The 17160-nt window shown below is 39.4% G+C and overlaps 2 protein-coding genes across 2 annotated transcripts; both read left to right on the top strand.

Annotated features, from left to right (window-relative positions):
- The first annotated feature begins 1862 nt into the window (after positions 1 to 1862).
- LOC137261686 (uncharacterized) lies at positions 1863 to 8915 on the top strand. The gene is made up of 2 exons (XM_067799464.1): positions 1863 to 2631; positions 8359 to 8915. The coding sequence occupies exons 1-2, from the start codon at positions 1863 to 1865 to the stop codon at positions 8913 to 8915; spliced, it is 1326 nt and encodes a 441-aa protein (XP_067655565.1).
- Positions 8916 to 12411: 3496 nt separating this feature from the next.
- Positions 12412 to 17160, top strand: LOC137261687 (zinc finger protein 502-like). Its single transcript, XM_067799465.1, has 2 exons — positions 12412 to 12565; positions 15475 to 17160. Exon 2 carries the CDS (start codon positions 15646 to 15648, stop codon positions 16894 to 16896), a length of 1251 nt encoding a protein of 416 aa, XP_067655566.1. The 5' UTR covers positions 12412 to 12565; positions 15475 to 15645; the 3' UTR covers positions 16897 to 17160.

The raw sequence follows: 17160 nt of genomic DNA, 5'->3' as shown, positions 1-17160 counted from the left end.
ACTTGAGTAGTTTGCGATGGCTTATTTGGTAGTGTTATTGGGTAAGTGTTGGAGGGTTGAGTTGAGAGTTGTGTCGGTGGTGGTTTGTCGTGAATGTAGCTTGCAATGGGAGGTGTGTGCTCTACATTATTTAGTTGTTGTAAGTGAGTCTTATGTGGGTTAGATTTAAATTTTTTTGTTGATTCTTTGTGTGAGTGAAGTGGTGCCTGCAAGTAGATGGAGTGTTTTGAGAGAGGTGCCATCCCTCGCACCAAGGGCTTGTAATTGGATGGAATCAGAGACCATATAATAGTCACTTTTGAAACAAGGCCGCTGATTGCACTACTGAATCTGATTGCCTCCAATCACGAGTCTTGAATTCTCGCACCATGAAAGGGTCGTAATAGAACAGAGGTTACGTAGGAAGATATGACAAGTAACCACTGTGGGAAGAGAATGCCTCCAGGGGTGATATGGGTTGGACCTCGTACGTCACCAAACAGCGCCTTGTATTTAGATTGTGGATGAGAGTTCGTCACATGCCAGAGACCAGACTCCTGCACAAAGCGCACATGTGGTCATTAAACCGAAGAGATCCAGAGTTAAAAGCTGAGCGAAGCGTTAGGCCTGGAACAATACTTGTATACTTATCTACAATTTCAATTACACGCCAGAAGCTGAATATCTTGAATGAACAGAAATGGTTTATTGACTTGTGGAATGATACGAGTAAAGGCAATACAACAAATGGAAACAAGCATAGGACCTATCGACTTTTTAAGAAGGATTTATGCCCCTGAACCCTATGTAACCAATACGATGTCAAGGCAACACCGCATGTCCTTCATGCGAAGGAGCCTGCAGTCTCCCTCTGTGCATCGAGATTGGCAGATTCGCTAAGCCGCCTATCCCACTACACGACAGGGTTTGTCCACTCTGCCCCCTGTATAACGAGGATGAATCTCACTTCACCATCTCGTGCCCGCTCTACTCAGATATCATGTGTGGCGGTCATACACTGGCACTGGACATAGATAATACTTTCAAGCAGAAAACAGCTAAAGAAAGATTTTTTAATGCAAAATCCTCAGTGCCACCTTCTACTCGCTTCCAATGTGCATCTTATGGTGAGACGAAGAGTGTGTAAAGTGGTTGTGTTGAATGTGAGGAATGTTCTTTGAGTGTTGGGGTTGTATCGGGTGGTATCCGGTAACTTATAATCTAGCCAGGATTAATATGCATACGGGCATTTAATTCACAAGTAACTTGTCGGCTTTCATTTAAGACAGACGTGTGTATCTAGCAAGCGAAGCAACAGTCGGAATACATTCAATTTTTTCAAATGACAATTGACCATTTCATGCTTGTATTTGGACATGATAAAAATTTATCTCGACAGGAAAACATGCCTTGGGGCATTGTCTAATACAGCATTTTAGAGCTAAACATAACACCTATTAATTGTTTCCTTTGTCTTTGTTAACATGCCCATTCGTACCTGTCCATTAGATGTCACTGTGTTACGTAATAAAACCCCATGTTGGACAGTGGCACAATTAGTTGCCAGTTAATTGGAATTAGTTTGCTTGTCGAAAATCCCAAAGACAAATACAATTACAAAAAAACCATTGAAATTTGTTTATATAGGAACCGAGCTTAATTTAAGAGGATTAAACATAGCAATATCTAACACAAAAGCTTTTCGTTTTTCGCTGTGGTATTTAGTTAATTAGCCTATTGTTCCCAAGATTATTCTGTTGTGGTACTTGATGTTCCTCACCTATATACTTTCAGGTGAGGTGCATGCCGATCAGATCACACAGAAGAATATATTAAGCCGTTTTGGACATTTCTCATGCATGTGAGTACAGTGTTGTACGACAATGAAATTAATCCATCGCTCCGCACATCAGAAGAGTTTTTGTGCTTCGTTAAAATCTGGTCTAATCATTATCGGCGTTCTCAGCGTTGCCGCAACAATGCTGAATAAACTCATCATGGATATGTATTCCTGGAACCCGACATACACAGCACCGGCAAGGATCGGGGAGCGTAAGGTTCATATCATAGGATCAGATCGAGTACAAACTGACATCCAGAAGTCAAGGCCAAACAAGCGCAAGTCCAAAGTGATCACCACAGGTAGAACTCGTTGTCCGAGTGTTTTGGACAATATGTCAAAAGGACACTGGAAGCAAAGAGTCATGACAAAGCAGGAAGTGTTCGCACAAGAAAGGTTCCTGAACCATTCCCGGAAACAAATAAGTATAGTTAGTTATATATCAAGAAATGATGGGATGTGTGGCAACTTCACCCTTCCCTACAACCGCCATGCGAGAGCTCTCTGTTACCCAACCAGCAAAAAGCCATGTTGTTTTAATAATAGATGCGTCGCTCTACCCGTGGAGAAGTGTCGCTGCAAAAACTGCTACGACGTGAGGCAACGTGTGCATGCGGAGTATGCAACATGGATACCAGCGGACCAGAGGTGTTCGTTTCATGTTTTCACAGGAACGGAAGCCTGTCAGCTTTTAGCAAATTCGACACTGTTTCTGTTTGGAGATTCTCATTTTCGTCATTTTTATACAGCGATGCTTATGTTATTACGTAACGATCCGATCGGAGGTGGACTTAGGGACAGAAATAACAACGGTAAGTTAGACAAACGTTTTCAAGGAACATTCTGTTATTAACCAAGTGCTAATTCATTGTGTGACCGTATCCCAACTTGGTGGGTCTACTATTATTAGAGTTGCACCTTTTTAAGTTGACTGTCAGCATGTCTAAACACCCGAGAAAAGGTCTTATATTGTTGAGAGTTACGAATTAATTCATAAATAGAATTTTCAGACGTTAGTGCATCCACCATTCTCTTCCCACAGTGGTTACTTGTCACATCATCCTACGGAGGAGAATGTGCATCCACAAACAAAACCTGAAAAGTGCTCTTCAAACAGCCTTTACTTTCAAAGCTACAAATCAAATCACGCTCTTCACACACATCTTGGACTTATTATACTGATGAAACAGGAATTATATTGACTATTTGAAATATAAGATTAACATATACAATAATTTACATCATTCACATCTGGCAGGTATAAATGATGTAACTATGTATCCAGGCAAACCTAATGTACATGGAGTTTAAACGTTACCGCTGTGCACAGTCATAAGGAATGGTGTCTGAGATGTGTGCTAATCTTCCAGGGAGAAACCTGTAGTTATGCGATGCTAATCTGCGAGAAAGCTAAAAGCTTTTGTTTTAAGAAGTTATGTAGTTTCAGACAGGAATGGAGTAAGCTGTCCATTCTTTGATAAAATCGACTATGTACATGTAAATTTATGCTACAATTAAGAAAGGGTTTGACTTCTACCACGACTTCAGTATATATTGTATTGTGACTGATTAATCAAAGCCATTCAAATGGATATAATCACGTTATATATCTCTGATTTTCCAACTAGGTGTGTATTTGTTTAGAAATCAAAAGATCACACGTACACTAAGGGGGTAAACATACATAAATTATTTAATGACATAGTTCTAAATGAAACCCCGTCATTAAAACTACTCATTTCTACATTATAATTACCTTAAATCGATAATTTTTACAGCAATGCACAATTCTCTCACGCGAACGAACTTTAAACCAATCAGTGGGGCGCGCCTCCGTGACGTAATATGGGGTATACTTATGTGGCTTGGTGTAGTATTCATCTCATAGGTCATGACAACCGGCGAAGGCGACCATAAAAGCACCTAACCCAAAGAACGATATTCACCCATACATTTCCAGTCTAAGTAAACGTAGTCTCAGTGTTATTCGTTACACTCCACCACTGACTTACAAAAGATTCAGGCCACTGACACAGATCTAATATTGACGCAAGATGACATCATTGAATATTGCCAAAAACTGTATTTTCAGCTTCTGTTTACTCACCGTTGTCATGGTTTTAACATGCGCCGTGTGTATCACCCAGAAGTACTGAGGCTAAGTTTACTTCGACTGCTACAGTTCGGCATTCTCTTCCCACAGTGGTTACTTGTCACATCTTCCTACGTAACCTCTGTTCTACATGTCAAAACATTGATTACAGAACAGTCTCGTTTCCTGTTTACTTTGTTCTGTCCAATTGCACAGCCTAATGCGATAACCAGTCCAGTATTTTTAGACTATGTCATTTAACTGGATGCATAAATGTTAATCAGTGTGATTTGATATGTCTACGCAGTTGTATATTGCAACACTAAGCTCCTTCTATTCCTAGTAAATACGTCGTACGGCGTGTTATGTCGTACAGCGAGCTCTGATAAACGGAAACCTGGAATTCGTGGAAATCTCAAAACGAGGCTATGCCGCTAGAAAAGTTTAGCTGTCTCTGACGGAACTGATTTTACATCAACCTCATTGTGCGTTACAGAACTACGTTCAATAAGCGCAAAACAACACATAACAGGTTTAACCAGTGAGCCAGATGCATTGTGAATCATTTTATGACTTCATCAAACAGGGGCAATCTGTGATTCCATAGTTAAGGTATGCTGCCTCAACCTCGACATAAAGTAGAGAATGACGGTGCAATTAAAGTTTAAAATTAAAATTCATTTGTAAATACCATTTTCTTATGAAACAAGGAAATGGAATTCAGTTTAACCAGAGTTGTTTGTGGTGTCAATTTACACATTCAAACGAGAAAATTCGGATCGTCTGAAAAGTAGGCCATTGTCTGAATAGGTTAATGAGACTTATGTTTCGGTATGTATGACCCTTTCATGGTGCGAGTATTGAAGACTTGTGATTGGAGGCAATCAGATTTAGCAGTGCAATCAACGTCCTTGTTTCAAAAGTGATCGTTCGAAAGATCTTGGTAATTTCAGGATGCATCGTGAAAACTAGAACCTCTTCCCGAGCGCGATACTCAAATGTTTCTTCTAGACAGAACTCAGTGATGTCATTTTTGTTTCTCCACATTGCTTGCATTTGTCAAGTTGAATCTAAGTCGATGTAACACGTGTTCTGATTGGACAGAAAAAAATCCGATGCCATTTTCTGCCGCTTGGGGATTTTATGAGAACCGCGAAATATGGCCGTATTAGAACAGAGGTTCGTAGGAAGATATGACAAGTAACCTCTGTGGGAAGAGAATGCAGTTCAGGGGTGGATTGTCTTTTTTATTATAGGTTTGTCTAAACCTGCAATGTTGACAACTGCTTGTTTTGAAAAATGAAAGCTTTATGTTTGCACAATCTACTGCCATTTAATTTTGTCACCTGCTTTGCATGTTTTCCGAGATACAAATTGTTTTCATAGACGATTCTATCAAAATCGCTTGTTATCAGGGAGACTAGTGTAGCCGATATGGCGGAAGCTTAGTATTCAAGATTGAGCCCGGTTTATTTTCAACAACTGATTAAATTCGCTGAGTGATGTGATAACTGAAAACCTACATGTAGAAGAAAACTATTCAGGTTAAGTCAAATAATGTTATTAGTGTCACTATTAGGACAGTAGATTTATAGTAAAGTTTCAAGTCGGTAAGTTATACCTCAATGGCTTCGTTCTCGACTCACCGTGAAGATAGACGAAACTGTGTCGATAAAAAAAACTTCTTTCACACATTCGTGTAATTTTTAGAAGGGAAACATCCCTTTAGTTGGAAGGTATGTGCAAGTAACAGTAATAGTTTTATGACTTACAAAAAAGTGTTAAGGTATATTATAGGTGTGTGTAAAATATGACATATCGCCGATCTGTTCTGATCCGCCTTTGAAATACTACATACACTGCGTCGTCTAGTTATTGCTTCAAAAACATATTTCACACACACCCATGATGGGAATATACTGTCACTTGAAATGTGTTTGCAAGTAATAGTGATAGTTTCAAAAACTGAACAAGAAAGTTAGGGTGTAATGGAGGTGTGTGAAAATATGACTTATCGCCGATCTGATCTAATTAAAGGCGTATGTGAAAGATGCATTTGGGAGGGGAGGCCGTGATGTATCATTTATTCTTTCATTCATTCGCATATGTACTTCTTTCTATTATTCCTTTTCTTACTCTTACTCTGAATTCTTACTATAATTCATTGACTGTAAAATTCCAACTGATACAATAAACTTGCTGAAGTTCTGTTCAACACAGCTGAAGTTGCTAAACTGAACTTTATTTACACTCCGGCCCGGGTATGCGGCATAAGAGGTACAAGATTGCTTCACAATGTGTCACTTATATACAGTTATAAAGCATAAAATGGTCACACATACATATCACTTGATTGCAGCCAGGAGCCGTATGTGCGTACATTTAATTTACCGAAATAGCTGTTAATATATTTGTTTCTTTCTTGGGTCCAAGTAGAGCAGATAAACGAAAAGTGAAATTCATCTCCAATATCGGTGGTATTACAGAGAGTACATAATCTTTCATTCCTGGGGGGTTTAATCCATCCTCCGATTTCAGTTGGAAGATAATGGTTTGAAGATCTGAAATAAGTAACGCCCTCCGGTTATCATGATGTAATAAATTCAGATAGGCTGTATATTTGAATTCAGAATTTTTAAAAATATTATACATAGCGCCTCTTGAAGATTTTTCTGTGTTTGAAATGCGCTGGGAACGCGCCAAGGTACTGTGTGCGTTGGAACATGACAAGGTCAAGCAAGCGAGTGGCCTATCCCTGTTGCAGATTATCCCTGATTTAACGAATTATATATAATAGCTCTAAATCTTTCATTTAAAACCTCACGCTACGCATTCTGTTTCAAATCAAATTTTCAGCTATTATATTTTCGTTGTATAGCTCTGATTTTCAAACAGAGTATGTTTATCTTCTAAATGTTAACTCTAAAACGTAATATACTCGATACTTCTTGTTTCAAAGTTGAACCTACTTGTGACAGTAGCTGGATAGTGACCTAGATAAATGTGTTCACCGGGTGAAAGGTTTTCTTTTTGTAAACAATGTTCATCTGCGTAGCAGGTTATCTTGTCTCGGTAAACGCGTAGTCTCGCTACCTCCAGTTTTTCGCATATAGGTAGTCTCTTGTCCCTTTGTGACCGTTGGCTGATGATGACACGTGCAGTTCGATGGCATGTTTCACTTTCTTTAATATGTCCGTGTCCAGGAGAAGTAAAATAAGCATGTGCCCATGAGCACTTATGTGAGTGATAAGTATCGTTATCACGTATTGTATTAAAAGTACTATTCATAAACATGACATCCTTAAACAGTCATGTTTTACCACTCAAGTCAACTGTCTTGGTAGTCTGCATCCTACAAACGCCACCACCGTCTGAGAATGGTTTTCAAGAAATATTTTCCTATTCATTTCTTTTCATTTTTTTCCGTTTCCGCAACTCCACACCTAATTGTACCCCTGCAGTCATCATCTTTTCTATATCCTAATAGTCTTTAAAGAGTATATAAAGTTGATTACACAACGTCATTTAGAAAGTGGTCAGGTGTAATGTATGTCATATTTGTGATTACACTTTCTTAGTAAAGTACGAATTCGAGTACGTTTTCGGTTGAGGGTGCGTTTTCGAATCCCGTATGGGTCTCAACCAAACAAGTATTAGAATGTGTTCTTTACTAAGAATCCCATTGTAATCCCAATGTGACGTGTGCATTATACCGGTCAGTTGTCACAATACACTTAAACCTGTTTACCCAGCATAAAATATGCGGGCAGTCTTGCTTGACAACGCTATACGGGTCTATACCGTATCATACGTAACAAAGAGGATGCTATCCATCGCGTAACATACGTTCATATGTGAACACAGTTTTCATCAAATGTTAGCTGGTAATGGTAACGCCCCTTATTCATATCTATTCTTATCTGACATATTTGTATTGGGGTGGTAGTAAGATTGAGGCGAGGGAGGGCGTCGGGGTTTTAGCATTAGTGCATCTACAAACAGACAGTTTATTTGCGTAATATCGGCCTTGTGGCCTATAATACATTTATACAGTTATTTAACCGATGTACAGTGGTCAGCTGGGTGCAGATCTTGCTTGGAATATATTATGCAAAAATTAGTGCATCTACGGTACAATCGAAGTGTATTTAGGAGATAAACATACTGTGTTGGGAAATCAGAGGTATATAAGGAAACTACGCGTTCGGTTTTAAATCAAATTTAGAGCTATTATAATTTCGTTATATACCGCTGATTTTCCAACACAATACGTTTATCTCCATTCTACCATAACCGTGTTATTCAGATTTTAAACAAGTACATGATGTGTTTGAAAATCAGAGGTATATAACGTGATTATATACCTCTGGATGACTTTGATTAGCCAATCACAATCCAGTATTTAGTGAAGTCATGGTAGAATAACCATTTTCTCTTCTTGCTACAGTGACTCTAAAGAAATGCCCTGGCCCATACCAGTTCGGATCTAAGGAATGCAGACCAACACTTGAACTGAAGGCAAAACCTTTGTGTGATGGCAGTTTTAATCTGAAGTATGTCAGTCATACAAAGGCGTCGCAGGGCCCGGACCTGTACAACAAAATCAAAGGACATGGTCATAAGAAGAAAACGTTTGTTCTGATTTCACTTGCCGCCCGCGAAGGCAACAATGTAACTAAATTTATGGAATATCTCAAGCCGGCCTTAAACTTTGTGAAAAATACTTCCTTCAAATATCCGAAGTTGATGTGGGCAAATGGCCACGCACCCGGACTTCTCAAATCGCCAGTATATGAACGTCAGGGGCTCCAGTATATGAAGAAAGCAAACGAGAATATGCAGAAACTGTTGAAGCCTCTTGGTATTCCCGTGTTTGATACATTCAATATGACGAGTACCACTATTAGTTTTGATGGCACCCATTATGGCTACGGTGTCACGACAGCCAAAGTTCAGTTGCTGCTGAATTACCTAAAGGAGCTGCAGGGGCGGCATCAGTGGTGAATAGTATTTGGTGATGCCAGGAATATCAATGCGCAAACACAGACCCTCATATCATTGCGAGGATTAAAGATTTTAGAAACACAAAACTTTTTAGACGCTATCATCCCATGCAATCTCGTGGGGTACACCGAAGCGTCCGGTCTTGTATGGATATATTGTACCGTGAGCCGTTTAAAGTCGGGTGGGGGGGTGGGGTGGTCATCTCAAATTTTTCTCTATATATTTAACAAAAAAATCTTTAATCCTCGCAATGACACGACGGCCTGTGTGTGCAAACCCATCTTCGGTTACCCAGCCTGCAATGTATCCATTCTGTTGGATCTCGGAACCTCTGTTCTAGAAGCGTCTTCATCATTCCCAGGGTTGGTAGGTTAGCCGAGAAGTTAGAGCGTTGGCTGGTTGCGCCGAATTCCCGGGTTCGATCCCCTACCTGTGTATAATGTCCGAAGCCCATTTGGGCTGTCCCCCGTCGTGATATTGCTGGAATATTGATAACCGTACTCAGTTAGTCACCATTCCTTCGTTGTAACGAATGTACGAAATATCCCGTGATCAGTATAACATTATTGTCATGGAAGCATTCATACAATTTTCTCTTCTTTAAACCCGATGGTATGTGTTAGCGAATGATGCGAGGGTATTAATCGAAGTTGAATGACGACATTACACCCTTGATAAATAAGGATGGATTAAAATGAAAAGATTGTGTTCTCTTTTGTATTGATGGGATGTAACGGTGTAAGACCATTCTAGACTTCCCAGCATAAGTGCAATGTGTATTTACAGATTTTCTCTGTACGTCGCTGAGTTGGCAACACAGCACGCTGTCTTGTACACAGCCACGTTTGTGTCGATATGCATTTACGAATTTATGAAAATATTGTCATGAATGAAATCACTTTACTAACAATCACACATTTATCGAAACGTTTTGTATCATCTTCACAATTAATCCTCACTGGGATTTTTATCGTATAGTTTTTACAGGTCATGCTTTTAACATACTGGAATATATAGAGAATATTCGAACCTTGTGATGCACTGGACGATTGCCTAATTTTACTGTTTATTTAACTGTGACATGTTTTTGCAATAGTTCACGGTAGCCAGTAATCTGGATTGTCTGATCTTGGCCTTTTTAATTATTGACCGTCGGCTTAAAGCTGAATGCGGCGTTCTACAACAAACAAACATTTCCGTGAAGGGCCTCACCTGAAAAGTCGCCATGTAAATAAAGTATGTTTCTAAGAAGTAGTGTTGTGTTGTAATACATGAAGTATTTTCAGTATTAGCGCAGCGGTGCCACTAAAAACACGTCTGCTATGATACGTAGCGAGTGGAGGCTTGGCATCGTACCACAGTCTATGGTACAAAGTCCTAAGTCTATTTGGAGGCCGTGTAAACAACGTTCTTGTTTCTCATTACCGCCCGAGCCCAAAAGTCGACCTCACCCTAAGATGTTTTTTATTTTTTCACTCCAATGAAAATGCATTTCACTGAGCACCGATCAAATCCCAAGTCATTTTTTCGAAATCGGTGAGAATGCTGAATTAATCTGAAATTGAATGGCAGAAGTAATTGGTCTTTAGATATCGGCAGTGGTCTGGAATGGATCTCTATGATCGGGGAGGGTGGGATCAATCTATGATCTGTGAACCGGTTATGAACTTGTTATGATGCATGTTAAGAAACTCGGCGGCTGGTCCAGAATCAAGCCGAGACAGCGGGCATATTCTGAGGGGAAAATCTTGTAATACTCAGTGACTTCATTAAAAACTCTCTCTCTCTCTCTCTCTCTCTCTCTCTCTCTCTCTCTCATGATGATGATGATGATGATGATGTATTATATGGTCTGGTTAAAGACCAGGCGTGCACACTTGATTTCCACCCGTGTTTCAATGTGGTCATTTAAAAAACTTTGGGGGCTAAAGGGGGGGTGCGCACAACTTGATGTCTCCCAGATCATGGTCCCTATATCGTAACTACAAGGACATCTCAAGGACATGCACTGGTCTTCCTTGCATTGGCCGACGCATTGGCGTTTCAGTCTGGTCATTTAACAAAATTTGGGGGTTAAAGGGGGGAGAGCGGGGTGCGCACAACTTGATGTCTCCCAGATCAAGATCCGAGAAGGGGAGAGGGGGGAGTGCGCACTGGATCTGCCTATGCCCCTATAGCGCTAAGTACCCGTTCGTGACTCGCCCTTGTGTGAAATCGCACGGCCCTGTGTATAGGTGGTATAACCAGGTCACTCAAAGGCTTTAACATTGTCGAGTTCACGAGCATTTCTTCACCTTGTGACCTCTTTAAAGATCCTGATATAGTGCAATTGATCTTACTGCTGAGGCTCACGCAGTTTCAGTAATATAGCTTTGAAGGTCATATTGACCGTTAGCGTTAAACCTGTGGCGTGAGACTGGTGAGAGCACTTCGGAAGCAGTTTTCAGATATCTGTAGTTGAGGAAGAATTAAGTGACCCGTTTCAGGGTGAAAGAATCACGGTACTGTTTGGGGTCGTTGCGTTTGGGCGAAGCTGTGTCATACCGGGAACAATTTCAAACACCCAAGCTTAAAAAAAAAAGATTTAAGGTTACATCAGTAGTGACAGTGAACTGAAACACTGGAGTGATGTGATGTAAATTGTGTTGTTCTTTTCCAGTGTAGTTAGTTCAGTTGGGAAAACAAATTCTGCAAAATTGCCGAGTGTCGTGTGAAAAACGACAATACACAATGTATGTAAAAAGTTTGAGAAAGGATACCTGTCAATTTTCGTGTGCTTCTTAAGATGTAAAGATCTTAAAGCAAAACGTATATAAAATACTCAGAAAAAAAGACTTTCAAATTCCAATTTATCATGCTAATACAATAGTGTGACTGAATCGTAGCTTGAGAAAGTAACTGCTTGCTGTTTACTACTTTTCATTTCTGTTTACACCTGAATGAATGCATCTAGTCATTAGATTAATTTTATTTTCAGTTGTACACATGTCCATATCCTTTCCCATAAGACAGATAATTATGTTTTCAAACTGCTCCTTTATGGCATAACAATGTTTTTAATTTCAGTATGTTAAATTTGCAATGTTTTTATTTATATAATTTCATATACATATCCGCAATTTGTTACAAAATGCAGGATTAGATAGCATCAGTTTCAAGAGTGTTTCGGCATAAATAACTCTATCAATGAATCAGTACTGAAAATAACTGGGCATATTTTTCAAGACACATGCTTTTAAAGAATATTGCATATCCAGGACGAGCCCAGTTTCGCAATTTTCACATAATACTGAAGGATTTGTTGGAGTAAAAGGTCATCCTAAAAATGGTTTGTAGAACTCTGACCAAAGTAAATTGGTGCAAATGACTGCATTCATAAAATGCAATTCGAAAAAGGGATTCGATCTTACACGGCTGATGGAAGGGTGCAACGATGAAAGATTTTGAGATGCTTCAGTACTGACAGAATTATCTCCCCATCATTGGCCACAGACCCTCTCACAAGGCAGTGGGACAGATACGACTGCTTGATTACGTTTTGTTTATATTGGTTCACGCCTTCGCTGAATGGCTATATGTGGATATGAATAAGCTGTTTACGATTCAATATATACAGGAAGTATGGTGACAAACCACTGCATAGCCCTTACGTATGTGGATTGCTCAGTATGAGTAGTTGTCCTGTTTTCGTTCACCAAACGCCAGTCTTTAAAGGGGCACTGATGCGGAGCGAATAATGTTTCTCGCCAACGGTCTAATTACGAAATCAAACCGCAAATTGGTCAGCGCCCGCTCCTTCGGCCGTGACGGACAAAGGAACTGGGCTCCTGTCCATATTAGCAGAATTTTTTCACCTAAACAGTCGGGAGGCCGGATGCCCATTATATGCCATTTGTTTAAAAATATCCATGGTATTCCTTGTCTGATCGTAACCAAATATCCCAGCAGTGTAGTTCTTTTCGGATGCTTGGATGGTATAGTTACTGATCCAATTTGATCCTATTTCAGCGTTTTTAACCTGATATTTAATCATGTTACATGAAAATATGATGTCTTCAGGCACGTAGCCATTTGTTTCAGTACGGAAGATTGCAAAGCTTTATATTTAGGTAATTCTGAGTGTTGGTTCAGCTGTGATAGCAAATATCTTACGAAAATTTTGGTAGCAATGGTAGCTACAATGGTTTATTATTTATGATAATAAAAACACACAGTTGATTTATTTGAATTCGTAAACAAAAAACGGTGACTTTGCCTTTGGTAGAGAAATCTGAAAATTTTCTTACGTAAAAAACCCTTATTTCACCTATTTACCCAAGTACACAGCAAATGCCTGTGTGTATTCCTTATGTAACGAAATTCCGTAGGTATCCTCAAAACAGTTTCGGTCCATAAGTGTTTTCAGGCTGCATGCGACGCAGAGATTACATCTTCCTTGCTGTAACTCGCGTTTGATGGTGTAAACCTACACGTGTTATTTGTCATCATTCTCTGGATGGTCAATTAATGAATTTATAACAGGTATAATTAGTAGTAACACAACTTCGGTTACTCAACAAAGGTTCCCATTTGGCATTTCTCCTGTCTGGAGTAAATACTCAACATCATGAATTAAGGTCTGTAATGGCAAATGTATTGTATGTTATGTAATATGTGCATGTAAGTGATGCAAGAGGGTTTACCAACTAAGTTACAAAAACAAACATCGATCAAAGGATTAACTGATAACTCACTGATTGTTTTATTACTTTTATCTTCTAGCGGATTTGTCAAAAGGCAGTGTGTGTAGATGACTACACCCTGTCGTAAAGTGTAAGTGCAAAAACAACATCCTCCCTTCAAAGAATTAACCACCCTTGCGTTGATTGATTGATTGCTCATTATTGGTTAACTAAATTACTTAGAATAGTGGACATCATACAATTAGTTGCCAGGTGTGCTATCTTGAGAGACCAATCAGAGGTTTATCTGGTTTTCACCAACGAAAGACGTGAAACGATGTGTTACTTTTTCGCAAATGAGACAGTTGTAAGACACGCGACACAGAGCAGGATTACTTACCAGCTGCAGATGAATGGAATACGATTTCTTTTACGTGGATATTGATGGATACATTCCTGAACAAGGTAGTAGCCTGACATCGTTGCTATAAAATTAGTCTGTTTTACATTCATGTTTTGCATTTTGTTTTAATTTATTTGTTGTAGCATTCAGCAGAATCTGTATGACAGAAAAAACACACTAGATCGCGTATGTGTGTGAAATAAGATCCACATTGGCATTCTATACAATGTATAAATGTTGCTGTTATGTTAGAAATTTACTATGAGTATAAGCAGATCGTGTGTTCTTTTATTAATTTTCAGAATCATACAAGTATGACAATAAACTAACTAGGGTTATGAGACAAAATATAGAGACGTTTTCCGTCCTAATAGTTTTTTACCATTTCTGCCACGGGCAGATGATTAACCTTCAAAGTGTTTCATTTGTTTTCATAATACATTTGTAATGAAGTAAAAATGACTTCACCTCAGTTGATCTGTCTATAATTAAACTATCAATTGCGCTTACGGACTGCGCAGCAGAGGTCACGAACCAGTCACGAATTCTGGGATATCATCCGGGTACTCACGGGAGAAAAACAATAACAAAAGTTTACACCAGTCCACGGAAATTGCTCCGCATCAGTGCCCCTTTAACTTGCTGCTAAGAGATCAGGCCGGTACATTATTGATAAAGCTGAAGTGCAGTTGAAAAGAAATAGTTAATATAACCACTGTGGACTTAACAGCTGCAAGTTGGTTTTATTTCAAAGTGTAATTATGAAATTAGCTAAAGCTGACCCTTAGCAAATGTAGATCACTCCAGGTTACTGTCAGAAAATTGAAGTGAAATGAAGAGCTCAGACTAGGGTGACACAGTTCTCATTGTCTGATAGTGTGAAAGTGATGGGTGGGTTGTATCTGTTTCACGAAGCTTTATACCTGTCACATCTCTTGTGTTTTACCTCAGTATCACACACTCACACATTACCTCTTTAAATTCACATATTATTGACTTAGTTTTTAAAACTAAATACTAAACTTAAATAACCTAAGACAAATTTTTTACCAGATGGTCACCCTAGACCAGAAAAGGTCCTGCCCTCTCCCAACCAACCCCAACTTCTCACTCAATGGAACTCTCAGGGGTTGACAGCTATACAGTTTTAGCCTACATATTGAAGACAAAGGTCATATATTTGTTCTGTTTCATTCCACATGCTTGTTACAAAAGGTGACAATGTTGTAAGAGGCAAGTAATGGGATCGGGTGGCCAGTCTTTCTGACTTGGTTCTAATTATGTTATCGATTCCCAGTTGTGCAGATCAATGCTCATGCTGTTGATCACCAGATTGTCTGGTCCATACGCGACTACAGCCTCCATGTAGCTGGAATATTGCTGAGTGCGGCGTAAACCTAAACTAAACTCACTCACTCACTCACTCACTCCCTCACTCACTCTCCCATCCACTCACTCACTCACTCTTAAATAGTATTTTCATGATCTATTTCAGGAGATCAACATTCCAGAAACTACAGTGTTCCCCAAAATTCATTCTGGAAAATCATTATCTATGGTTCTAAACACCAATGTACTAAAGTCCAAAAATGGTAGTTGTCAATCTGTTCAAAGCTGTGTGGTATAATGGATAGTGGCCACAGATCTCAGCAAATACAGCATCAGAATGGAGACGGATGGCGTGATGCAATACACCTGCAGCTTCTGCAGTGAAGAATTCAGCAACAATCAGCGCCTGCAGAAACACTTGAAGAAACACAGCAAGATGGCTCACCAGTGTGCTGTATGTGATAAAACATTTTCTACCCCTGCAAACTTTGACCGGCATATGAAACTACATACAGGGATGGGGTCCTTCAAATGTGACGTGTGCGATAAACGCTTCTCAGTGTCAGGACACCTGACCCGACACATGAGAGTTCACACAGGGGAGAAACCATACAAATGTCACATGTGTGATAAAGCTTTTTCGACATCCGGCAACCTGACCAGACATATCAAGTACCATAACGGAGTCCAGCCATTCAAGTGCGAAATTTGCGGAAAAGCATTTACTGTTTCAGACAATCTTGTTAGACATATTCGTTCTCACACTGGGGAGAAACCATTCAAGTGTACTCTGTGTGAGAAGGCTTACAGTGACTCCAGCAATCTGACGGAACACATGCGTGTGCACACAGGGGAACGTCCACACAAGTGCACATTGTGCAGTAAGTCATTTGCATACTCGTCAAGTATCAACCAACACATGGCTAAGCACAGGCAAGAAAAGCCCTTTATTTGTGGAGAATGTGGCAAGATGTTCTCCCGCACATCAATCCTCAAAGAACATCTGAGAACACACACAGGGGAGAGACATAAGTGTGAGACGTGTGGAAAAAAGTTCAAATGGGATTCCGACTTCCGTAAGCACATGAAGGATCACACCAGGATCATGTTGGGGATCTGTAAACCTCGTACAAGGGGAAGACCAGTAAAGATCAAAGCTCTAGCAAGAGATATTATCACTGGTAGCCATATTGACGTTGGAAATACTGTTGACAGCAATGGTGTTACACATAATGAGGCTGTTGTTGACAATATCATAACTGATGTTGAGGAAGCAACTGTTAACAAGCCATATTTTGCTAGAAACGTTTTTCTCAAAAAAGACAATGTGAACAAGAAAACTAGTGTTGATGAAAGAAATATTTCTTATGATGGTGACGTGCATAAAAATGATCAACTGATTGAAGATGATAATTGTGCTGACAGTAATATAAATGATGAAATTGAAGAAGAAATTTTTGACAGTGATGTTTATGATATGTCTCACAAGAAAGAAATGGTTGACAGTGATGAGTTGGTTGACTCTGATGTTAAAAGATATAACATGGCTGATGAGATTGAGTGGTATGAAAATAATGAAAATGTGTAACAAATTAGCAGAATGAATGAGAAATGACACCTTGTCACATTTCCGTCAGTAATCCCTCACACATTAAGTCAGTTTGAATTTTTTCAGGCAGTCGTCAACAATCATCCACAGCAGTTGTCCTTTTGTATGCATGGTGATAATCCTTTGTTGTGTTCATGTTTTACAGTACTAGAAATTCGCATTACTGTAAGTATATAACTTGCAATGGTGAATGCACAGTGTTGCCAGCATACTACTAGGAATTTGCAGTAGTGCTATAATATA

Source organism: Haliotis asinina, chromosome 14 (genome assembly GCF_037392515.1).
Source record: "Haliotis asinina isolate JCU_RB_2024 chromosome 14, JCU_Hal_asi_v2, whole genome shotgun sequence".
NCBI classification, from domain to species: Eukaryota; Metazoa; Mollusca; class Gastropoda; order Lepetellida; family Haliotidae; genus Haliotis; species Haliotis asinina.
Note: the sequence above shows the minus strand (reverse complement) of the source record. Positions and strands in the feature narration are given on the sequence as shown.

Bases quoted from the DNA above. Each gene is read 5' to 3' on its own strand.
- LOC137261686 (XM_067799464.1), top strand. From the start codon at position 1,863: ATGAAATTAATCCATCGCTCCGCACATCAGAAGAGTTTTTGTGCTTCG. The intron at 2,632-8,358 runs GTAAGTTAGACA...TTCTTGCTACAG, and splicing joins TAGGGACAGAAATAACAACG to TGACTCTAAAGAAATGCCCT.
- LOC137261687 (XM_067799465.1), top strand. From the start codon at position 15,646: ATGGAGACGGATGGCGTGATGCAATACACCTGCAGCTTCTGCAGTGAA.